This window comes from Aotus nancymaae, unplaced genomic scaffold (genome assembly GCF_030222135.1).
Source record: "Aotus nancymaae isolate 86718 unplaced genomic scaffold, 86718_ANA_hifiasm-v0.15.2.pri h1tg000043l, whole genome shotgun sequence".
In the NCBI taxonomy this organism is placed as follows: domain Eukaryota; kingdom Metazoa; phylum Chordata; class Mammalia; order Primates; family Aotidae; genus Aotus; species Aotus nancymaae.
The window spans coordinates 7,360,153-7,386,713 of NW_026988457.1; the positions used below are offsets into that span (position 1 = coordinate 7,360,153).

General features: G+C 32.8%; 1 protein-coding gene across 10 annotated transcripts in view; it reads left to right on the plus strand.

The window, feature by feature from the left end:
• NBEA (neurobeachin) overlaps positions 1-26,561 on the plus strand; it is a 743,003-nt gene that overhangs the window by 325,346 nt on the left and 391,096 nt on the right. For all 10 annotated transcript variants that reach the window (XM_012465562.2, XM_064361756.1, XM_064361759.1 and 7 more), the window contains one exon: positions 26,262-26,323. In XM_012465562.2, coding sequence (XP_012320985.2) covers positions 26,262-26,323 — 62 coding nt within the window. The remainder of the gene's footprint in view (positions 1-26,261; positions 26,324-26,561) is intronic.

Sequence of the window (26,561 nt, forward strand, 5' to 3'; positions counted from 1 at the left end):
CAGGGGTAATATTCTTATAAAATTTTTAAACAATTAAAATTATAAAATGTTCAAAAATTTCTAACTATCTAAGTTTCTAACATTTTTATTCCTTCCTTTTTAATTTTTTTTTTTTTTTTTTTTTTTAGACAGGGTCTCACTCTGTCACAAGACTGGAGTGCAGTGGCATGATCACAGATCACTGCAGCCCTGAACTTCTGAGCTAAATTGATCCTCCAGCTTCAGCCTAGGTTGGGACAATAGGTGTGCACCACCACACTCAACTAATTTTTTGTTTTTAATTTTGTGTGGAGATGGGGTCTCCTTATGTTGCCATAGCTGGTCTTGAATTCCTGGGCTCAAGCAATCCTTCCACCTCAGCCTCCCAAACTGCTGAAATTACAAGCATGAGTCACTGTGCCAGGCCTATTTCTTAATTTTGATAACAGTATTAGTATATACAATACTTTAATTTTGTTCTTATTTTTAAAAGAATTTTTTTCAAGGTAAAGACAGTTAACTATCCTTATAATAACTCTTTTGCAATACTATTTTATTTTCAAATTCTATTATCTGCATTTAAAAGCACTTAAAGTTGATACAGAAAATATATCTTATTTTTATATCCAAAATTTCAAATTGGTAATAATCTATGAACTGGATTTTTAGAAATAAGCATGTTAGGCTGAGTGGGCAGAATGAGCACAGCAGACCTGAACAAAACTTGGGCAAAGATGTCACTGGCCACAGAGGTTTCTGGCTGGCAATGTGACACCCCAAGGATGCCATGACAACTGTAATTCAGTACAGAAAGAATGAAAGTGATGCTTCACAACAATCCATATTTATTCCAAAGTTAGTGACGAAGTATAACCATTCAGTGGGGAAAAAAATTAAAATCATGTTTTAGAGTTTGGTAATGGTACTCTATACTTTTTATCCCTGACAGCCAAGCAAGATGAAGTCAATTCATTAAATAATAAATTTGATAACCTAATATCACTATTAAAGAAAATCACATTTTATTTTTAATTCTAAATTTAATTTTCACAAGCAACAGGTAAAACTTTAGTAACAGAAACTAATCTTACTGTATTATTCCCATTAAATTGTTATTTATGTAATACTTCCCTGTGGAGAAATAATCTTCAAACTAAATTTATATTTTAAAAATATTAAATATTTTAATATAACTAACAATAAAAAGGAGAATATTTAATTGTTAGCCTCGCAGTCTTTGTCATATTTTTTGTTCTTTGTGTTGTTTTATTTTTATGATTCTTAAAAACCGTAGACTCTGTTCTTAATTTACCAGCCATATGAAAAAACAGTGGCAGGATGGGTTTAGCCCATAGAACACAGTTTGTCAACCCCATTCCTGGTATAAGAAATAACAACATCATCAACAGAAAAATTAAGTTTACATACTGTTGATAATGTTAGTGTTTATTTTTCATTTAATTGGCTGTGATGGTCATACTATATGTTGATGTAACTTGTAAATCCCATATGATATCCATATAAGCAGTCTTTGACTTATGATTTGATAGTTTTTTTGTTTCATTTTTATGATGGTGCAAAAGTGATATGTATTCAGTGGAAACTGTACTTCAGTACAGCATTCAATAAATTACATGAGAAATTAAACATGTTACTATAAAATAGACTTTATGTTAGATTATTTTGCCCCAAAATAGGTTAATGTAAGTATTCTGAGCATGTTTGAGGAAGGCTAGGCTAAGCTATGCTATTTAGTAGGTTAGCAATATTAAACACATTTTTGACTTAAGATGTGTTCAACATGCAGTGGGCTTATCAGTACATAACCCGTCGTAAGTCAAGCAGCATCTGTGGTTCCTTTCCATGCTAAGCATTTATAAGCTTTTCCTTAATAAATGGTTGTAGGAAGTTATTTTTCTCCATTTTATTTATCATCTGGTATCCCAAATACCTGTTCTCCTTGAACCCTTTGTTTTGAAATAAATTTCATTTTATTTTTAGCTTAGCACTAGACTCAACTGGTATTTCCTGACCAGCTAAAATTTATTACTATGTTGTTTAATACTGAACTACATTGACTACAGAGAGCATTTATCTTCCTATTTTTAATAACTAGTTTTTATCAGTTTTCTTAACTGACAGGTATCATTTTCAATTGTTTTAATAATTTCTGCCTAAGTAGCATGTGCAGCTGTAGATCCTAGAGTTGTTATTAGTTATCTTGTTTAAAGAAAATCGTCACTAACACTTTAAAAAATTTTTTTACAGACATACACTGGTGATGTTTTGTGTAACATTTCAAGTTTTTGTAAATGATAGATTCTGTTTTCACATTAGGGGAAAAATAATTTACCTATTTTGCTAAATCTCAAAAAAAGCAATCTAAAATCAGTCATTCTTACCCTAATACTAAAATGTTTTATAAGCAATTTTTAAAAATTTATTATAATTATTCTTTAGAAAAACATATTGGCATATGAGCAGATAATCATTTGAATTTTAACAAATATAATTAAATTATATTTTATCAAAAGATCTCATAACTTTCAAAAAGCTACTGAAATTTTTTAAGTATGTAAGTTATTTGGGTTGTCAAAATGTGAAGATTTTGTATTACAACATAACTTCAACTGAAGAAACATTGTTTCAGGAATGATACTTAAAATACAGAATATTTGGATAGTCATCAATAAGATGGAAAAGTTGGCCAGTTGATCAGCTGTATCAGCCTACTCAACATTGACGATCAGTGCTTTAACAATTGATGGCTAGATTGCCTTCACATAGAAATTATAATCCAATATGAAGATCTGGATATCTTTGAATATCTGTTACATAGTATGTTGTATACCATTAAGGATTTTATTTTAAACACATAAGATTCTGTCCTCTCTTCTTGGTGCTTTCAGAGATGGGGAAATAAAACTAAAACCCATGAAATAGCAAAATCAGTCTTTAGCCAATGTTAAAGCTTCTTTAGTAGTCTAGATTGAATATAAGGTCCTACACAGAATATTGACAGAAACAGGGAGAAAGGCAGTGACATAGTGTTGTGAAAGAAAATTCTAAAAGACCTATTTTGATTTCCTCTTTTCCTCATGATGGCATAACAGGACGTAGACTTATTAATATTTTCCAATTATAATCACTCAAAAATTGAACAAAATATGAATAAGCAGTTTTTATACATTGAACAATAGGCCTCAGATAACTGTGATCCCTAAGAGAACAGAAATAATTGAGTTGAGCTCTTTAATTACTCTGACATTTTGCCTTGATGCACTTTCTGGATTGTAGTGCAAGAAAGGGAATTTCCAGTAAATCACAGCACTCTTGCTGAGTTGAAGAGATGGTGATCAGAGTTTAGGAAGTTATGGAGCAGAGTTTTATAGAAGATGAAGCATCACAGTAAAATAGCTTGAGGAATCTGTCTGTAGGCCCCTTGAATTTTGAATTTTTGAAGCTGCACATATAAAGGGCAAAATTCCACAAGACTGGGTAAAATATGACCTTGGACCTTTAGAACATAGTTTCTAGAACTCACAGAGGGGAAAATATTGTTCTGTCTCTACCCAGCCAGAGTGACTAATCCTAAATTGATTTCCTGGGATGGAGAGTAGAGAGTCCAGATGAGTGGCACATTAGTAGTAGAGTTAAATTATTTCTAGAGTAAAGGATGCTCTGGAACCAAAGTCTATATCTAATCTAAAATATCTTCAAATTCTGCCTCAGATGATCAAATTGTTTCACCAGTAACTCAGTTATGAGAAAAAAAGCCCCACACATTTTAAAGGAATACAGCAAAATGCAAACACTAACGAATGTAATACTCATAATACCCAGCATCTAAACATAATTCTTAACATGAGATAAAGCAGTAAAATGAAGCACATTACTGAAAGGAAAATCAGTTGTAAAACTTTCTTAAAAATGACAGGAATAAGGGGTTTAGAAGACAAGGATTGCCAGCTACTATAAAGATGTTTAAGTATTTAAAGTAAAATATTGGCCAAGTGCAGTGGGTCATGCCTATAATTTCAGCATTTTGGAAGGCAGAGGCAGGTGGATCACCTGAGGTCACGGTTTGGAAACAGCCTGGCCAAAATGGTGAAACCTGTCTCTACTAAAAATACAAAAATTAGCTGGGCATGGTGGAGCATACCTGTAGTCCTAGCTACTTGGTGGCCTAAGCCAGCAGAATCCCTTGGACCCTGGAGGTGGAGGCTGCAGTCAGCCGAGATTGTACCACTGCACTCCAGCCTAGGCAACTCCATCTCAAAATAATAATAATAATAATAATAATAATAATAAAGTAAAATATGAATGTGAAGCAAATTGGATAATGTAAAAAAGAAAGAAATGGAACTCTGGAAAATAAAAAAATAAAGGTTTAAAATGAAAATTCATTTGATGACTTGAGCAGAATATTTTATACTGATTAAGAAATGACAGTGAATGTGAAGATGTAGAATAGTATGTTTCCAAACTGAAGCAGGAAAAGACTAAAAAATAAATGGAGACCAGAGTCATAGGAATATATTAGATAAATCAAGCACTCTAACATACATGGACTTGGAGTTAAAGAAAAAGGAGTTGAGAGTGGAAAATAGTAGCCAAATATTTTGAAAACTATAAATCCTAATATCCAAGAAATTCAGCCAACCACAGGCAAGATTAATACAAACAAAAATTACCATGGAACATAAGTAACCTGTTTAAAACCAGTGTTAAACAGAAAAGTTTCACAAAGCTCTTACAAGAAGCAAGTAGGTAATTCGTTTAGAAGTGACTTGAAAAGAGACTTCATCAATGATTATATTAGATGCCAAATGAGCACATAGAAAGATGGCCAACATCATTAGCCATTAGGTAAATGAAAATTAAAACCACAGTTACATACCTCTACAAATATATGAGAATTGCCAAAATAAAAATTACTGACAATACAAAATGTTGCCAAGAATATGCAGCAACTGGTATTTCATCCATGGCTTTGAGAATGCAAAATAGTAGCCACTGAGGAAAATAGTTTGGAAATTTTTTATTTAGTTAAACAAACTCTTAATCATATGACCCAGGAATCCCATTTCTGGGTGTTTTCCCTGAAGAAATGAAAACTGATGTTCACATAAAAACCTGTAAATCAATGTTCACAGCAGTTATAGTGGTGATAGTCAAGAGATGGAAAAACACAAAGGTCCTTCATGAATAAACAAACCATGATTTAAACACAGGAATGCTACTGAGTAGAAACAAAGGACCAGACTTACAAATCTGACTATGTAGATGAATTCAGAGACATTATTATAATGAGTTTTCTTGGGAGTAAGAAAACTCATCTCAAAAAGCTATCTATTTTATATTTCCTTTTGGGAGGAAATTCTCAAAACAAAAAAAATTATACTGATAAAAATGGATTAGTGGTGGCCAGGAGTTAAGGGTGAGGTAAGACCTCAAAGAATTTCTTCAGGAAATGGAGCTATTTCATGTTGATTGTGGTGGCAATACATGAATCGGTGCATGTGACAATGCTCATACAAATTTACACAACTGCTTCTTGGCCTTTTGACTAAGATCAAGTGTTGTAAAAATTTACACAAATACTGAAAAAAGACTTGTGGAATGAAAATGGCAAACCATTGCTGAAAGACATGAAAGACAGAAATAATTAGAAAGCTATTCCATGTTCATGGGTTCAAAGAGTTTATATCAGAGCTACCCAAAGCAGTTTATAGATAATTGCAATTCCTATAAATGTTCCAATAAAGTGTTCTGCAGAAATAGAAAACTCAATAATAAAATTTATTTGAAAACTTAAGGGACTCTGAATAACCAAAACAATCTTGAAAAAGAAGAGCAAAGCTGGAGGGCTCATGTGCTAATTTCAAACTTGCAACAAAGCTACAGTAATCAAAACAGTGTGGTATTGGAACGAAACAGACATATAACCCAATGGAATAGAATCTCTAGCCCAGAAATAAATTCTCCTATATAGAGTCTAATTATTTTTGACAAGAGTGCCATGATCATTCCCTAGGAAAAAGGCAATCTTTTCAACAAATGAGAAAAGTGGATATCCATATGTAAAAGAATGTAGTTGGACCCTTCACTAACAACATAGACAGAAAATATAGAGTGCAATCCAATAATAGTAACAGGCTTTATCAGGTGACTTTTAGCAAAGGACAGATCATCCAGACAGAAAATAAATAAGGAAACATTGGACTTAAGCTATACTCTAGGCCAAAAGGACCTAACCAACGCATACCTACATTCTATCCAGTAGCTACAAGATACACATTCTTCTTCAATTTACATGGAACATTCTCCAGAATAGATCATGTATCACAAAATAAGTCTTAACAAATTTAGGAAGACTGAAATTGTACCAAGTTTATTTTCTTACCACGAAGGTATAAAAGTAGAAATTAAAAACAGGAGGACCAACCTCAGAAAAGTCACATATACATGGAAATTAAACAGCATGCTTCTAAAAAACCAATGGGTCGATGAAGCTATTAAACAGCATGCTTCTAAACAACCAATGGGTCAGTAGCCCTGATAGACAAAAAAAAAAAAAAAAAAAATTGAAACAACATACCAAAATCTATGTGATACAGCAAAAACAGATCACAGAGGGAATTTTGTAGTAAAAATTGCTACATCAAAAAAGAAGAAAGATGTCACACAACCTAACATTGCACCACAAAGAGTTAGAAAAACAAGAACAAACTAAGCTCAAAGTTAGTAGAAGGAAGGAAATAATAAAGGTTAGAGCAGAAATAAATGAAGTAGAGACTAGACCAACAATAGGAAAAGATTGGCAAAACTAAGAGTTGGTTTGTTGAAAAGAAAAATATACAAAAAATAGTATTTCTAGACATTAACAGCAAATTATTTGAGAAAAAATGAAAAAATCAATAGCATTTACAATTGATATAAAACTAAAATGCTTAGGAATGTGTTTAAACAAGGAAGCTCTCTACACTGAAAATTATAAAGCATAGATGAAAGAAATTGCAGAGGACACAAATATTGAAAACCCATGTGATTATCGGTTGAAAGATTAATAGTATTCAAACTACCCTAAATGATATACAAATTCAATGCAATCCATATAAAAATACAAATGACATTCTTCATAGAAGTAGAGAAAACAAGTCCAGAATATGTATGGAACCACAGAAGACCCCAGAGAGCCAAAGTGATCTTGAGTAGAAAGAACAGCGTTTGAGTCATCACACTAGCTAACTTCAAAATATACTGCAAAGCTGTAGTAACACAAACATCATGCTGACATAAAAATAGGCATGCATACCAGTGGGACAGAAAGATAGCCCAGAAATAAATTCATACATTTAAACCAACTTATTTTTAATAAAGGTGTCTAAAAACACAGTGGAGGTAGGAGAGACTATTCAATAAATAGTGTTGGAAAAATTGTATATCTATATTTAGAAAATAAAATGAGACCCTCATTTTACATCACACACAAAAATGAACTGCAAATGGATTAAAAATTTCAATGTAAGACCTGAAACTATGAAACTACTAGAGGAAAACATAGTGAGAAATAACCATGGCATTTGTCCAGGCAAGGAATTTTGGATGTGACTCTAAAAACAAACAACAAAAGCAAAAACAGACAAATGGGATTACATCAAACTAAAAAACTTCTTCACAGCAAATAAAACAATACACAGTGAAGAAATAATCTACAGAGTAGGAGAAAATATTTGCAAACTATACATCTAACAAGTGGTTAATATCCAAAAAGTATTAGGAATTTAACTAAGCCAGAAAACAAATAACTTGATTAAAAACTGGTTAGGAGAACTGAATAGACATTTCTCAAAAGAAGAAATACAAGGGCCAAGAGATGTATAAAAAATAATGTTCAATCACTAATCAGGGAAATTCAAATTAAAACCACAATAAGATATCTATCACCTTTCTTTTTAAATATAAATATTATCAAAAAGATAAAAGATAATAAGTGTTGGTGAGGGTGTGGAGAAAAGGGACTCCTTGCTCACTGTTGGCAGGAATGTGAATTAGGATAGCCATTGTGGAAAACAGAATGGAAGTTCTTCCAAAACCTAAAAACAGAAATAGCATATGATCTAGAAGTTTTGCTACTGTACTGCTATATATATACTGTATATACAAAGGAAATTGAATTAGTATGTCAAAGAGATATCTACACTCTCAGGTTTGTTGCAGGGTTGTTCACGATACCTGAGTTATGGAATCAGTTTGAGTGTCCATCAACAGATAAATAAATAAAGAAAATATGATATATACACAGTGGAATACTATTCAACCATAAAGAAGGAAATCTTTCTTTTGCAATAGCATAGAAGAACCTGGGGGACATTATTTTAAATGAAGTAAGCCAGGCAGAGAAACACAACTATTGCACGATCTCACTCGTGTGGAATATAAAAAGTTGGACTCATAGGAATAGAGAGTGGAATGTTGGTTACCAGGGCCTAGGGTGGTTGGTTATGGGAGTTGGGGAGATACTGATCAATGGATACAAAATTTCAATTAGATAAGAGGAATAATTTCAAGAAATCTATAGTACAACTTGATGACTGTTGTTAACAATACAGTTATCCCATACACAACTCAGTGTTTGAGGTCCTGACCACTTGTGCAGTTGACAATACCATATAACTTTTCAATTCCTCAAAACTTAACCACTAATAGCCTTCTAATTGACAGGAAGCCTTATTGATAAATAAAGGAAATTAACACATTTTATATGTTAATATATACTGTATTGCTAAGAATAAGCTAGAGAAAAGAAAATGTTGTTAAGATTATAAGAAGAGAAAATATATTTACTATCCATTAAGTGGAAGTGGATCACCAGGAAGGTCTTCATCCTCATTACCTTTATGTGGAGTAGGCTGTGGAGGAGGAGAAACAAGAGGAATTGGTCTTGTTGTGGCTTGGGCAGCAAAGACGGAAGAAAATCCATATATGTGGACCCAGGCAGTTTAAACCTGTGTCTTTCAAGGGTCAACTGTAATTGTATTTTTGAAAAATGCTATGAGAGTGGATGGTAAAGTGTTCTTACCACAAAAATAACTGTGAGGTAATGCATAAATTAATTAGCTCAATTTAGTCTTTCCACAATGTGTGTATACTTCCAAAAATGATACTGTACAAAATATACAATTTTTCGGTAACTTTTTAAATGAATAACAATACTCCAAGGAGAAAATATCACAGTGTTGGATTTGGCAGTGATATCTGGGATATGACACCAACAGCACAGGAAACAAAAAATAGACAAATTAGATGTCATGAAAATTTTAGATTTTTGTTGGTCAAAATGCAATATCAACGGAGAAAATAAGCACCCCACAGAAAGGGAAAAAATATTTGTAAATCTTTTATATAATAAGGGATTATATCCAGAACATACAGAAATCTCCTAAAACTCAACAACAAAAAAAAAACTCAAAAAAGCACAAAAGACTTGAATAGACATTTTTTCCATAAAGGACATACAAATGGCGAATAAGCACATGAAAAGATACTTAGCACTACTAGTCCTTAGGGAAATGCAAAGCAAAACCAGAATGAGATACCACCTCACACCGTTAGGCTGGGTACTATTTAAAAAAATAAATAATAAAATAACAAATGTTTGGCAAGGTTGTGGAACAACTTAAACACTGTGAACTGTTGGTGGGATGTTAAATGGTACTTGGTGGAGAAACTCACTCAAAACTGCACAACTGCATGGAAACTGATAACCTGCTCCTGAATGACTACTGGGCAAAAGAAATGAAGGCAGAAATAAAGATGTTCTTTGAAGTCAATGAGAATGAAGACTCAATCTACCAGAATCTCTGGGAAACATTTAAAGCAGTGTGTAGAGGGAAATTTATAGCACTAAATGGCCAAAAGAGAAATGAGGAAAGATCTAAAATCGACACCCTAACATCACAATTAAAAGAACTAGAGGAGCAAGATCAAACAATTTCAAAAGCTAGCAGAAGACAAGAAATAACTAAGATTAGAGTAGAACTAAAGGAGTTAGAGACACCAAAAACCCTTCAAAAAAATCAATGAATCCAGGAGCTGGTTTTTGAAAAGATCAACAAAATAGACCACTAGCCAGACTAATAAAGAAGAAAAGAGAGAAGAATCAAATGGATGCAATAAAAAATGATAAAGGGGATATCATCACCAATCCCATGGAAATACAAACTGCCATCAGAGAATACTATAAACACCTCTATGCAAATAAATCAGTAAATCTAGAAGAAATGGATAATTCCTGGACACTTTCACCTGCCCAAGACTAAATTAGGAGGAAGTAGAATCCCTGAATAGACCAATACCAAAAAAAGTCCAGAACCAGACAGGTTCACAGCCGAATTCTACCAGAGGTACAAAGAGGAGCTGATATCATTCCTTCTGAAACTGTTCCAAACAATACAAAAGAGGGAATCCTCCCTAACTCGTTTTATGAGACTAACATCATTCCAATACCAAAACCTGGCAGAGACACAACTAAAAAAGAAAATTTCAGGCATATATCAATGATGAACATTGACATGAAAATCCCAGTAAAATACTGGCAAACCGAATTCAACAGCACATCAAAAAACTTAACCTGTCACAATCAAATCAGCTTCATCCCTGGGATGCAAGCCTGGTTCAACATACACAAATCTATAAATGTAATGCATCACAAAACAGATCCAAAGACAAAAACTACATGGTTATCTCAATAGATGCAGAGAATGCCTTTGACAAAATTCAGCAGCCCTTTTTCTAAACACTCTCAATAAATTAGGTATCAGTGGAACATATCGTGGAACATATCTAAAGTAATAAGAGCTATTTATGAGCAACCCACAGCCAATAACATACTGAATGGGCAAAAACTAGAAGCATTCCCTTTGAAAATTGGCACAAGAGAGGGATGCTCTCTCTCATCACTTCTATTCAACACAGTATTGGAAGTTCTGGCCAGGGCAATCAGGCAAGAGAAAGAAATAAAGTGTATTCAATCAGAAAAAGAGGAAGTCAATTTGACTGTATTTGCAGATGACATGATTGTATAGTTAGAAGACCTCATCATCTCAGCCCAAAATCTCCTTAAGCTGATAAGCAACTTCAGCAGGGCAATCAGGCAAGAGAAAGAAATAAAGTGTATTCAATTAGAAAAAGAGGAAGTCAATTTGACTGTACTTGCAGATGACATGATTGTATATTTGGAAGACCTCATCATCTCAGCCCAAAATCTCCTTAAGCTGATAAGCAACTTCAGCAAAGTCTCAGAATACAAAATCAATGTGCAAAAATCACAAGCATGCCTATACACCAATAACAGACAGAGAGACAAGTCATGAGTAAACTCCCATTCAAAATTGCTGCAAACAGAATAAAATAACTAGGAATACAACTAACAAGGGATGTGAAGGACATCTTCAGGGAGATCTACAAACCACTGCTCAAGGAAATAAGAGAGAACACATTTCATGCTCATGGATAAGAAGAATCAATATTGTGAAAATGGCCATACTGCCCAAAGTAATTTACAGATTCAGTGCTATCCCCATCAAGCTACCATTGACTTTCTTCACAGAATTGGAAAAAAACACCTTAAATTTCATGTGGAACCACAAAAGAGCCCAGGTAACCAAGACAATCCTAAGCAAAAAAAAAAAAAAAAAAAAACAAAGCTGGAGGTATCACGCTACCTGACTTCAAATTATACTCCAAGGCTACAGTAATCAAAACAGCATGGTACTGGTACCAAAACAAAGATATAGACCAACGGAACAGAACAGAGACCTCAGAAATAATGCCACACATCTACACCATCTGATCTTTGACAAACCTGAGAAAAACAAGCAATGGGGAAAAGATTCCCTATTTAATAAATGGTGTTGGGAAACTGGCTAGCCATATGCAGAAACCTGAAACTGGATCCCTTCCTTACACCTTATACAAAAATTAACTCCAGATAGATTAAAGATTTAAATATAAGACCTAACACCATAAAAACCCTAGAAGAAAACCTAGGCAATACCATTCAGGACATAGGTATGGGCAAGGACTTGATGACTAAAACACCAAAAGCAATGACGACAAAAGCCAAAATAGACAAATGGGATCTAATTAAACTAAAGAGCATCTGCACGGCAAGAGAAACTATCATTAGAGTGAACCAGCAACCAACAGAATGGGAACAAATTTTTGCCATCTACACATCTGACAAAGGGCTGATATCCAGAATCTACAAAGAACTTAAACAAATTTACAAGAAAAAAGCAAACAACCCCATCAAAAAGTGGGTGAAGGATATGAACAGACAATTCTCAGAAGGAGACATTTATGCAGCCAACAAACATATGAAAAAAAGTACATCATCACTGGTTATTAGAGAAATGCAAATCAAAACCACATTGAGATGCCATCTCACGCCAGTTAGAATGGCAATGATTAAAAGATTAGGAGACAACAGATGAGGAGAAACAGGAATGCTTTTACACTGTTGGTGGGAGTGTAGAGTAGTTCAACCATTGTGGAAGACAGTGTGGCAATTCCTCAAGGATCTAGAAGTAGGAATACCATTTGGCCCAGCAATCCTATTACTGGGTATATACTCAAAGATTATAAATCATTTTATTATAATGACGCATGCACACGTATATTCATTGCGGCACTGTTCACAATAGCAAAGACTTGGAACCAACCCAAATGCCCATCAGTGATAGACTGGATAAAGAAAATGTGGCACATATACACGATGGAATACTATGTAGCCATAAAATGGATGAGTTCATGCCCTTTGCAGGGACATGAATAAAGCTGGAAATCATCATTCTCAGCGAACTGACACAAGAACAGAAAAACAAACACCACATGTTCTCATTCATAAGTGGATGTTGAACAATTAGAACACATGGACACGGAGAGGAACATGACACACTGGGACCTCTTGTGGGGTGGAGAGGGCTAAGGCAGGGATAACTGGGTTGGGGGATAGGGGAGGGATAGCATTAGGAGAAATACCTAATGTAGATGACGTGGTTCTGGAGGCAGCAAACCCCCATGGCACATGTTTAACTAAGTAACAAACCTGCACATTCTGCACATGTATCCTAGAACTTAAGGTATATATAAAAAAAAGAAAAATTGCAAGCTGCCTAATATATAATGTCTACTCATGATAAACTACATGGAATCTTCAAGAAACTAAGCATGAAATTAATGTTGGCTTTTATTATTATACTTTCTCGGATATGAATGCACATTAGAGAAATATGTAAACAATTTGGGAAAAAAATGAAATTGGAAAATTTTAAAAAGGAAATACATTCCTTAGCAGTTATACTATAGTGATTAAATTTTCCAACCAATTTATATACTTATTACACACACTGTAGTTTCTAAATATGGATAGACTTCAAGATAATAGCCTGAGATTATTCAGTAGCTGATGGCTCTCTTTCCATCCTCAGGTTGCTGTAAGGAAAGTTCCTATTTTTTAATTTAATTCTGATTCTTTTTAAATATAAAATAGATTATACATTTTGTAATATTAGATTGCGTACTTAAAATTTCAGAGAACTGTTTACATTTTCCTTCTGTTTTAACAGAATAATGGAAAGCATGCATGCAGAACAATAGCAATGCAATGTAAGCATCTGTGACCCTAGGTGTCAGGGATATAGAGAGAATATAGGAGATACCTATATGTAAAATTTCAGCTAGTTATGGACAAGATTCAACAAAGCTGGTACTTATCTTAACACTGCTTTATTTCCAACTATGTTATTAAAACAAAATGTGGTAAAGTAAAAATACAGTACACACACACAAACCCAAGGTGGATGACATGTTGGTCAGGTTTAAACCTGGCGGAGACCAGGTATTAAGGGAAGTAAAGACATCAGAGAGCCAGAAAAACTCATATTTGTTCATGACTTATTAAAAATTACAGTAAAACAGCATATACAAATGAGGGTAGAATGGAGGGATCAGTGACTTCGCCAAATACAAAAATTCTAGAGGAAAGGAAGAAACATAAATTCTACTCATTTTTGAAAAAATTTTGAACAGAAAGGGACAAAATCAAAATAAAATTTAGGGTTGGGTGTGGTGACTCAAACCTATAATCCCAGCACATTGGGAGGCTGAGATAGGCAGATCACTTGAGGCCAAGAGTTCAAGGCCAGCCTAGCCAACATGGCAAAACCCCACCTCTACTAAACAATACAAAAATTAGCCTGGTGTGGTGGTGTATGTCTGTAATCCCAGCTACTCGGGAGGCTGAGGCAGGAGGATCACTTGAACCTAGGAGGCAGAGGTTTCAGTGAGCCAAGATTGCACCACTGCACTCCAGCCTGGGAGACAAGAGCAAAACTTTGTCTAAAAAAAGATATACATAGATAAATAGATAGATAGATAGAGAGATATGCATATACATGATTTAGAAACAGTCAGTAGCGTACAAGGGTTAAATAGAGAGTTTGGGTGTAGAAAGAATAAGATTGTATTGAACAAATTCAATAAGGATTTTATAAATTTCAACAATGAGAGAAAAAATGATCATTGAAAGGTGATTTTAAAGTATATAAAAGTGGCTTCATTTTCTCTACCTATTTTATTGTGAATTTAACACATAGCAATACAATGCAATGTAATTGACGATTTTATGTTCAAACCTAATCAATCCTTGCTAAAATTACTACAAGCCTTTACTGGCCCATCATTTAACTGAAATATTTAAGGTCTACAAGATAAATCCCGTGAACTCACAAAAACAGATTCTATAAATGATTTGTCATCTTTATGCTACCACCAAATACTGCCTGTTGGTTACCTACTTTTCATTCTTGTTTGCAAGTACATGATTAAATAGAAATTTGATGTCTAAATAACTAAGAACCAATACTTTTCCATATCATTTCCTTTCTGCTATCATACATCTTCTCTTTGGTACAAGTTCAGCCCAGTAAGACCTGAAGGAAGGACTTAGAACCTGAGACACTAAAGCCAGAAAGAACTGTGTTTGCTTTAGCACAAGGATTGGCAAACTACTTCTTTGATGGGCCAAACGTGAATACTTCAGGCTTTGCAACCATGTAGTCTCTGTCATAGCACTCAACTTTGCCGCTGTAGCGTGGAAGTAGCTACAAACAATATATAAAATAACAAGCTCAGCTATGTTCTGATAAAACTTTCTTTATGAACACTGAAATTTGATTATTACATAACTTTTAAGTATCGTGAAATATTGCTTTCCTTCCTGTTTTTCCAGTAACTTTAAAATATTAAAACTATTTTTAGCTCACAGGTCATATAAAAACAGAAAGTGGGCCAGCTCTGGAGAATTGATTTTCAGACTGCAGGTTGTGATTTAATAGATTCACAGTGTAGTCAATAAAGCAAGCCCTAGCCAATACTTTTTAATGTCATGCCATGCCATAGCATATCATAGATGAGAGTATCACAGTGAGAGGAAGTACTATTTTGTAAAATGTTTCTTTCAGTTATGTATACTGGATCATGATAGAAAATGTATTGCTGTAGACTGTAATAAAAAAAGTTTTAAAATCATTAATGTACTATTTACTAGCAAGGAAATTTACTGTCAAGAATGTCAAGTGTCTTAGCTCAAGTTTACACAATCAGTTTGTAGAGACTACACTAAAACCAGATATTCTGATTTTCAGTTCAGAGTTTCTTTGACTTAATTAAAACTTTGATTCAGACTAAATAATTCTGAAATACTCATAAAGTTGCCTCATTCTGAGAGCTCAGGATAAACCCTAACATTCAAATATTTAGAGGAATGTAAAAACTAACTGGTTTATTACTAACATTCAGATTATTGGTAATCGTCACTTAATTTGAGTTTAAAACAATACAATGAGTTAGAAAGTATACAGGCAGACTTTTTCCTGGACCTTGATCTGTGCTGTCCAGATATGTTGTTCCTTGCTCTCTAGTTTCAAACTATGAGGTCAGGCCCAGGCCATGTCAACTTTGACCATCAGTCTCCAGTCTTTCCTTCTCAGGTATCAAAACACAATTTTTCCCATTACAGATGCTCCTTAATTAGGAAGACTTACCACAACGTAAGTGGACACTGGATCACAAGAGAAATAAGCCAGCAAGAACTAACTCTTGCTGAAAAAGCCTGAGAAAAATAAGCTGTGGGAATGAACATTTCCTAAGACATAAACCTGGAGAAGTTATCCATTTCCCCTGTCTGCCCGTCATGAATGTGTCAGGTTGATTTTTTAAAGGACAATTTTAATATATAAGAATACTTTATAGTTTTTAACTTATTTGGAATTTGTTTTAGTAGAGATTTTATTTGTGTGCATCTATCTAAATTAATTTATAGGGATTTACATGTTGTATTACCCATACCTGAAAGGTTGTTATCTCTGTACTCAGTAGGATTGTTCTCATTATACAAAGTCCAACCAAATATATTTTTCTGATGAAACATGTTTTTTAGCTTATACACTATTTACTTAAAACAATTATACAGGTAATTTCAACAGCAGTACAATGAAACATTTTAACTGAAAAATATTCTCATATTAAGTGTGCTTTCCATTTACATATTTGTTTTGTTATAGAGAGAATTTCTGAGGCTCTGCATCCTCTCGTGTAAAAGATGTTTAAATTAATTTTAGTAGATTTTCTTTTATAAATTGAATAATATTATTTATAATTACTGATCCAGCAATAATCCCTAAGTCAGTTTTTCACTAGAAATAAATAGTTGTTCATTATTTCAACTTAAATATTTCCTATTGGTATTTTTAAGTTCCATTGTTGTCTAATAATCACAGTAGGAATTACATTAATAACATCATTTAGCTGGCTTACCAAGTCAGAATCCTAAAAAGATTCTGAGATAATACTTGGTCTCATCACAATAAGCTGATCAGTTTACCTACCTGTATACTCCATTAGAATTCAGGCTTCTCTAGTACATGCAACATAACTGTTTTATATTTGTTTCCTGGTCTGTGGTAAGTATACGCACTGCTTGTAAAATCAAATCTTTGAATGCCTTTAATTCTTTAACTCTTGGAAATGACTGGGTTCTCTTTTTGACAGACTTTTTTTGCCATTTATTTGATGCCATTTTTAGACTTCCTAGTTCATCCAATTTCAAAATATAACTCATTTATAATAGATCTATGTCATATTATAATTGGATTCTAAGTAATGAAAGTACCATTTACTTTTACTTTATAATAGATTTAATATTTTACACTAGAAGTGTTTTCTTTTTAATTACAAAGCAACTGGCTTCTTTATTGTATCACTATTGGACTGTATTCTGGTATATGACTCTTAAGATCTCACCCTGAATTGTGGGGCATTGTGATTTGGATATAGGATTTTTCTAGTTAGGCAAAATAATCTTCTTAATTAAATGACATGTAATTTTTTGTATTTGTATATCGTCTTTGGCATACTATCCCAATAAATTATTCCTTGGATTGAATCATATACTTACAATAATTTCTGTGGCTTTTGAGAATATCTTCAATGTTATAAAATTCAAGGAAATTCTAAGAAATTCTAGGAACCTATTTCATTCCTAAGAATGAATGAAATTGCACTGATTACTCATAGCTAATATTTTGTTTTAAATGAAGGATTCAGTAAGAAAATTTGGCTTGGGTCACATTTGAGAATGTATTGCTTTGAGCACAGATGCGGAACTTGGTGAAGCTTAGTTTGTTTTTTTCAGGGTATTTCAACAATTTGGCCAATAATTATTGTACAAAGTTAATGTACTTTTGGAAATAAGTGAGGTTCACCTGACTACCTCTACTTGAGCCTGCCTTAGCCTGAAAACATTTTGGGGGGGATTTATGCCTTAATTACAGTAATTATCAAATAATTTTCTTTTACCAATAATGTTTTTGTTTTTTGTCTTTGACTTTATGAATACATTTTTATGAAAAGAATTTTACATGATATATTTATTTAAGTATTTGAAAGATAAAACAGCAATTTTTTTTTCAATACAAAAATAAAGGACTTAAAGGTGTATATAACTACAAAAGCTACCTGAAATTTATTTATATTTGTGAACTTGTAATTATTAAATATACTTATTTGAGAATTTAAAAGAACATCAGAATTTAGGTAGTTTGAAACTATAACTATACAGCTTGTACATGTACACATACTATGCTCAAAAGGATTTATATTTTATAGAATATAAATTATTTTTAATATAGAAGCATTACTATAGCCATTTTTACCTTAATATAACTACTTAGGCAATGTAATCATATGACTAACTTGGTATATTTTCTCTTGATTATTGGTATTTCTTGAAATGATGTATACATGGTTAAAACATATGTTTCATTCTTAATAATCATTTAGCACCAGAGTCTTTCTTGAGCAGTGTTAAAATCTGAACCAGACATAACTCAGTAGTTCTGGAGTTTAATTGAGGCTTTTGAAATTTCAAGGAGCTCAGGGAAATGAAGAAAGTTGATGCAGAGGAGTGATATGGAAATAACAATTGATTCTATAATTAAATTTAACCCAAAGAGAATTGCAAGATCCAGATGATTTATGATAGCGAAAATGTCTCTTATTTCCCTTATTTCATCTGTTTTCATTGCTCTTGTGATTATATTAGGAAGTCAAGAAAAGGGCGAGATACTCAGGTCAGTCACCTTCTGTAGTAGAAATTTGAGTGACTACTGTGAATAAAAGTTTCTCATGCAATCTCAAAAATAACTGTTTTATGTTATTTGGAGGCATACTTTATTATAATTCTTATTTCAGTACAGTATTTTTTAGACTCTTACATAAATCTGTATTTGTATACCTTATCTCTGTAACTGGTTTCTTAGCTTTTTGAGGCCAAAGACTGTATCATTTCTGGATTTCTTATAGATTCTTATAGATAGTGCGAGTTCTATAGCAGTGATGTAATTATAGTTCCTTAAATAAATTTGTAAAGCATCAATTAAAAAAGAGTAAACTTGGGGCAATGTTTCACAGTTAATAGATGTTAATAATATTGGTAATAATGCCATTAGCATATTCTCTTCAGCTCAGCTCATATTAAAATCAGATCACTAGTTTAAATCTATATAGAAACCATCATTATAGATTTTTTGTATTATAATGTCATTTTGTAGAACAGTTATCTGTGAGTGTTATGAACTTCAATTCTGGCATTTTTTAAAAAATTCTCAGCAGAAGCAAAACTATAAAAAAGAAAAAAATATTCACAGTAAGATTTCTAGGCTGTATCAACACAATGACAAAAAAATTAGAAAGTTTATTTCAATAATTCAATCAAAATGATTATTTAGGTATTGTGTAACTCACACTTAACTTTGTTTCTGAGCAATCTAAACATTCTAGGTTTACAGTTTAAAAGCACTTAGTCAGCTGTTCTCATATGGAAATTGATTTTTAGTTCTTCCAAACATCTGAAATTTCCATGGGGAAATGTGTAATATCAAATTACTTTGAAATTGCAATTAAAATTAATAATATTAATTTCTTTATCAATCTTTCAGAATATCTCATGTAACATAATACCACTGATTTCTTACTTTTGACAAGCCAGATGTATTTTGCAATTCAAATACTTTGGATCTAAGAAAGGTAATAAGTGCATATATTTCGTAGCATCTCCAAGAAAGGCAGGGAGAGCTCCCTAGTAAAACACATTAACATGCCTATAGTAATACATATGGATTTTGACAATAAATAGAATAACAATTGTAAATAGCATCACATTATTCAAGGGAAATTTTGCTGATAATTGAATTGGTGATAATCTTACAAGAAATCTTTCCATTTTCAGAGCTTTTTGGGTTTCAGAATTATAGAGTATCCTGGATGTACAGCTGAAATAATTGCCCCTGCAGTTTTTATTATCTATAGATGTATAAGTGTGTGTATGTGTGCATATGTTTGTCTTCTCTTTTTCCTTTTCTCTTACACATTGGTGCTCATGCACATGTGTGTACAGATACACACACAACACACACATGCATGTACACACACACCTTGGGATGAGCAAATAGTTTTCTTGGAAGACAGCCAAACTCATTTGTTTATGTATTATCTGTGGCTGCCTTTGTACTGCGTGGCAGAGTTCAGTGGTTGTGACAGAAACTTATAGCCACCAATGTCAAAAATATTTACTATCAGGGCCTTTACAGAAAAAGTTTGCTGTCCCCTGGTATATCTGGTATACCCAGACACTTAAGTTTTGTTCCTATTTTAAAGACAGTAAGACTGCCATAAGTTTGTGATAACTTAGTTTTCAGTGAACTAAAGAAATCAATGAATGCATGAACTCTCACTGTCTCTATAGAATTTTGAAGGGTTTTTTTTCATTAAAATTTGTAATCTAAATATGAATATAAGCTATATTGGTTTAATTATATTTAAATAAGCTTTCTAAAATAAGCTTTTTTTAGTCAAAAACCTTAATTTTATTATAGTTTTAAGTTAATTTTAGAGTTTATTTCTAATATAGTTTTAAAATAAAATACTTGAGAGAACACATAGGCAAACCTTAAAATATACGATTAACATAGTAACTGATACTACCTATATATGTTTTAATATTAGTTTTAGCGATAATAAAAATTTAAGCCATTATTTTTATTTCAAAGGATGTTTCATGTTGATTTTTGATTGTTTTATTGGGTTTGAATTAGAAAGCCACACTAATTGCTTGTTTTGCCAGGTTTAGATCTTAATAAGTTCAGATGACTTACATGGCAACATTGAAAGTAAATTTTACAGAGAGAAGCATATTACAGTGAGGGAATAGGAGGGTAATTTCATGTTTCAGGTTAAAAAAGCAGAATGGTAGAAAATATCACAAATGGCTGTTGTACAGATAGAGATGTATAAGTATTACAGGGGTCTAAAAGACACTCTTTATGGCAATGCCTTGTGTCTTACAACGCTTCACAGTACCATGGGGAAAGTGTAGAGAACAGAATTTTGAAGAATACACCACTGAAACTAAGGCAAATCAAGCATGGTGGACCTACAAAATTTCTTTCCACATCTATAGTTGTTCAACATTTGTTACTGAAATGAAACTATTTCAGTGCCATTCAGCTCTACTAATTTGGAGATTTTTAAGGAATAGGCTGGGCCTGGTGGCTCATGCCTGTAATTCCAGCACTTTGGGAGGCCCAGGTGGGTGGATTGGTTGAGCTCAGGAGTTCACATCAGTTTGGGCAACATGACGAAACCCTGTCTGCACCAAAATTAACAAAAATTAGCCGCTATTCTCCAGCCTGGGTGACAGAGCAAGATTCTGTCTCCAAAACAAAAAGAGATTAACAATTATTAGAAGATTGACTAAAAACTAGTTAATCCTGGGCATATTTGATTTTAAAAATTCAGATTGTCAGTATAGTCATGTCTATTGAATGGAAAATAAATTGGTATCTTTTATTCTAAGGAGAAATCTTGTCTGGAATGAAACTCATCACTTTTCCTTGTGCAAACTTGCTTCTTCATTTGCTTTCCTTATCTCTGTTAAAGTTATCATCATCACACTCTGATGGTTTCTTTACCCTGCCCCAAAATAGTTGTTAAAATAGTTGTCTAAAATATTTTGTCTCACTCCAGAATGCCTTTCAAATCTATCTCTACTTGCATTGCCACCATCTTGAGCGCAAGCTTTCATTTGTGTAACTATTAGTTACTAATTTCTTCCTATACCACTGACAGTAAGTGGTCTTTCCAAAATAGAGCTGATTCTGTCTGCGCCGTGCTTAAAATCCTGTACTGTCTCCCTGGTGATGACAAGATAGTATGCCATGTATGGCTCTGCTTCCTGCCTACCTCTCTGTCTTCATTTCCATTCACTTCCTTTCATCCTTCACACCCTGCAGTATAACATTCTCCACTTTGCTGACTATTGCATGCTTCTTTATATCTCAAACATTTCTCTGTCACCTGGAATGGCCTTCCCTTTTTTCCCTTTTTTGCTTAGATAGGCTGGGCAGTATCCAACTCAAATGTCACATTCCCCATAACTTCTCCTAGACATAGTTGCTTACTACCCTTCCTGTGTTTCTCACACTACATTCTCTATGAACCTGCTAGGATTCTCTGTCATGATTATTTGCTTACATTACCTGCCCTACATCCCACTTAGTACCTGCCATGGTGTCAGGCACATTAGACATTATGCTTGGTAAATGCTTTTGAATGAATTGGGATCTTATTCTAAAAAATGATCTTCTTATTTTTTCTCAAAATCTTATTTTGTTCTCTACAGTTGATAGTCAATGATGATTTATAGATTTATTGATTCAAGTAATATTTATTGATAATATTTATTCAAAGCACTTAGTCTGTCAGTCTCCTCTCTTGGATCCTTACTTAAAGAAAACTTTGACATTTAAAAGACGAGTTCCATATAAGAGCATGATTTCTTGCTTGTCACCAGAACATGTAATATTAATCTCCCACTATGAGGAACATTCTGCAAGAAGTGGAATTTTTCAATAGTATTAAAGCTTTAGGACTCTTTTAACTGGATGTTCACTTCAGCAGGTGTAAAAAGTTAGACCCACAGATTGACTCAAAAGAGTCTGACAGTTTTTTATTAAAACAATATTATTGTACCTTTTAGTAGTGTTTGTGTTAAAGATAGCATTGCCCCAAAGGCCAAGCTTCTAACTTTACACTCATTTTGGGGATTTCTTATCTGGTTTATTATTTGTGGCAATTTTTTGTTTTGTTTTGTTTTTTAATGCGGAGGGAGTGTTGTTCTGAAAGAAGAAATTAACTTCCCACCCCTAGTAGGTGTGAACCCGAAAGAGCTGCCACTTTTTTTGGATAATGGTTTACTCAACTATGTCTGTTTTATTTACTGCCTGGATCTGGACCACCTCAAGTTTGTCCAACTATATCTTCTCAGGTATTTGCGTCTTGGCCACTCAGTGAGCCTATTTCCTCTTTCAACAATATAGTTCATAATATATTCAAAAGCTCTTAATGAACGGTTTCCTTACTGTTAGAATATCTCCCAAATATACAAGCCTCTTTCCTCATAGGCCCTCACACATTTATTGTCTACATTCCAGGTGTTCATTTTATACTGGTAAACTGTATGGTTTGCAGTACTGATTCAGTAATTCTGGTTAGAATATTCATTCCAGTGAACATACCTATTTTGTGTTGTAAATATTCTGTTACTTTGTCCAGACTCCTAACTATATTTTTGTTGGGGAGGCACATATATGCAGTTCCTTTGGGGACAACTTCTTAATTAACAAGGCACAGACTGGCATGATAGAATAGGAATGTTAGAAACAGTCCTTAGTATAATTTCTCCAATTTTATAATTTGCTTTAAATTATTTCTTTGATCTTTCAAAACCATTTATAATTTTCTTTCTTTCATCTATCTTTGCTTTTTACCCTAGCCTTGCAGTCTCACTTTTAAACACTCTTATAGTCTATTCATCCGTCTCCCAAACTATAAAGGTTTTTTTCAGATTTTCTGTTTGTTCTGTTTCCTGTGTACTTTTTGATTAAGCTATTGCTTTTTGTCCCCATGTCTGCCTACAATAAGCTACTTTCACCAAGAAAACTGTCAAAATCATTCAACTTTGAATTGACCACTGTGACCCTTCTCATAATCATATATTGCCATCTTATGAATGCCAAACTATTTATATAGCTCTGCATCAAACAGAATGGGCTTTGAGTTAGATGACTTGAATTTGGGTCCCAATGCCGCCACTTACTGGATGACACACCTTTGACTAGCCACCAAATCTTTTTAATTTTTATGTATCAAATGAGGTAATAATAACTAGTTTAAAGAGTTACTAAGAGATTCAAATGAGACAGCATATATACGTTATTCGTAAATGATAAAGCTCTATATAAATTTTATATAATCTTAATTTGAATTAAAATACGGACACTTGGGAAGGTATAAATAATAACCTATTTGTTACTGTAAACTCCTTAGTATTAACACTATATTTTGCTCATAAGTGGAGATCTCAAATTAGTTACTTTGATTATGAATTTCCTGCCAAATACAAAAAAGAAACACTCAAATTTTTTGAGACATTCACTTGTAAAATATTTGTCTTATGCACTCACAAATAAGAGTTACTTATAGCATCAGTCAGTGGTTGTATTTTCATTATCTCTAGTAAAACATTGAGTTAACTTCTTTTTTTTTAATAATACTTCCAACCAAAGCGATTATGTAATTTTGAAGATAGGTATGTCTTTCAAATTTGCCTATGATTGTGTTCTCATTGTCAAGTTTGGTTTTTCTTTTTTCCTTCTGTCCAAAACTAATTAGACAAAACACATTAGTAAAGATGTGAGGTTCTATGGACTTGAAATCACAATGGCCTTTTACACAATACTGAGAGCACTGTTTGCAAATTGCAATTTTGCTATCATATCAATTTTTTGTCATTCCATGAAGCATTTGTTTCTATTTCTCTTATGATGGAATGATAGTATCTGTAAAAACTATAAATGTTCTTGTTAAATGGGGTTTTTAAATAAGTTTATTTAAAAATTGGCCTCTGAGAAATGAATGTAATTTCATGTTTTTTCTAATTTTACTCCAATTTGTTACATATTAAAAAACTCATACACAGAATGTATGTGAATAATTCTTTGTATCAAAGCCTTATTGTCCAAATTTACATGAGTTTAATTATGATCATTGGCCTTTTACTTGTTTTTTTCTTTGTCAGAATTCAAATCGTTGAGTAGCCAACAGGTGATAAATGTCCTGTTAATCTTTCTGACTCTCTAGAACATGAGCATGAGAATTGCTAACAGTTACACTAATTGTCTCTTAAATGAGCTTCTCACATCTGCCTCTTATTTCATTAGTTAACTGTCTGCCCAAAGATCTGTTAAGATAGAATACTAGTACCTTTTTATAGCTTGTTCTGTTGGTCTGTACAGTAAGGAGATAGGGTCGTTAGCAAAATGGGCACAAAAGGGTATTTATTCACTACCTACAATAAATATACATGCTAGTATCTAGAAAGCATTTGAAACTGTTTATTGAAATCACCTTAAGAAACAAAAATAACCAGTTTCACTTCGACTTTCCATTTAGCAACAAATAATGTTAGGACCGTGGGCTTTCTTACTGTATGAGGCTTTTACTAATTACATTTATCATCAAAGGAAGAGAAATGATAGTATTTGTAAAAACTATGAATTGAATGTTCTAGTTACATAGAGGTTTTTTTGAAAGAGGAAAAAGTCTATTTATTTACTTTAATTTTAAAAACAATGAAAAACTTTAGAAAATATTTTTAAATGGCCAAACATCATAATTAACGTACACAACATTGTTATTAATACTTGATTATCTCATTCTCTATGTTGGCACTTCAAAAAACTACCAGTTAAGGTCTGCTCTCTCATCATATACATTGTTATACAGCAGTCATACTTGTAATTGGAAAAAGTCTTGATAACTTTTCATCCATACACATAATAAGAATTAATGTTTAAACCGTTTATAAGAAGAATACATTCTTTACCTGTAGAATGGGAATAATAATACTATGTCACAGAGTATAATGATCGTTGAGACCATGCACATAAGGCACTGTGCAAATGTGTTAAATATTGCCCAGCACATAGTAAGTGATCAATGAGTAGTAGCCGTTATTACTAGACATTCTTATGTTCAATTCTTTTTCTTTTGGTATTTATTTGGGGAGATTGAAAGCATAACAGTAAAATATTTCATAAGCATTGCTTGATGTGTTAATCATACATTCTTTTTTATTATTTATAAGATCATTTATTAATTGATAAGCTATGGGAATTACCTATTTGTAAACTAATTTTGCCTTTTGGAGCAAAATTTAGGCACATCTTCAATGATTATTGTTCTCTGCTCCAGGAGACAACTGTATAACAAATGTAATTGGAGTAATAGCAGCTCTACCTAGTTCATCAATTTCAGTAACCTTCCCCACCTCGTTTAAATGTAAGAAATGCCTCAACAAAATAAAAAACCAAAGCATGAAGTCAGTTTTCGAGTATTTTCACATCATCTTTTATGTCTGAATAATTTTAAATTATGGTTAAAAATGTATGCTAGGTAAACATTTTCATTCAATTTACCTTAGGAATTCTATTTAAAAGAAAGTTTTTTAAATAAATTAAAATTATATAATGAATTAAGTCAGAATGATGATTTCTACCTTTGTAATTTCATTTTGTTTTAACCTTTCTTTATTGTAGGCCTTGTTTGTATGAAGTCCAGCACATCTGTGGTTGAGCTTGTTATGCTGCTTTGTTCTCAGGTACAAAATCTCATTCACTCAATTACATTAATATATGAGGATTTTTGTGACTGATAATAAAAAGTATGTGCATATATATGTGTATGTTTATATATTTTTTAAAACTTCCATTATCCCTTAGATAAAGAAAATAATTTATATTGAGTTATATTAGTATAGAGATGATCTTACCATATAAATATTGACTTATTCTTTCTCTCCCTTCTTTTACTCTTTTTAGCAGTATTATTCTCCTACC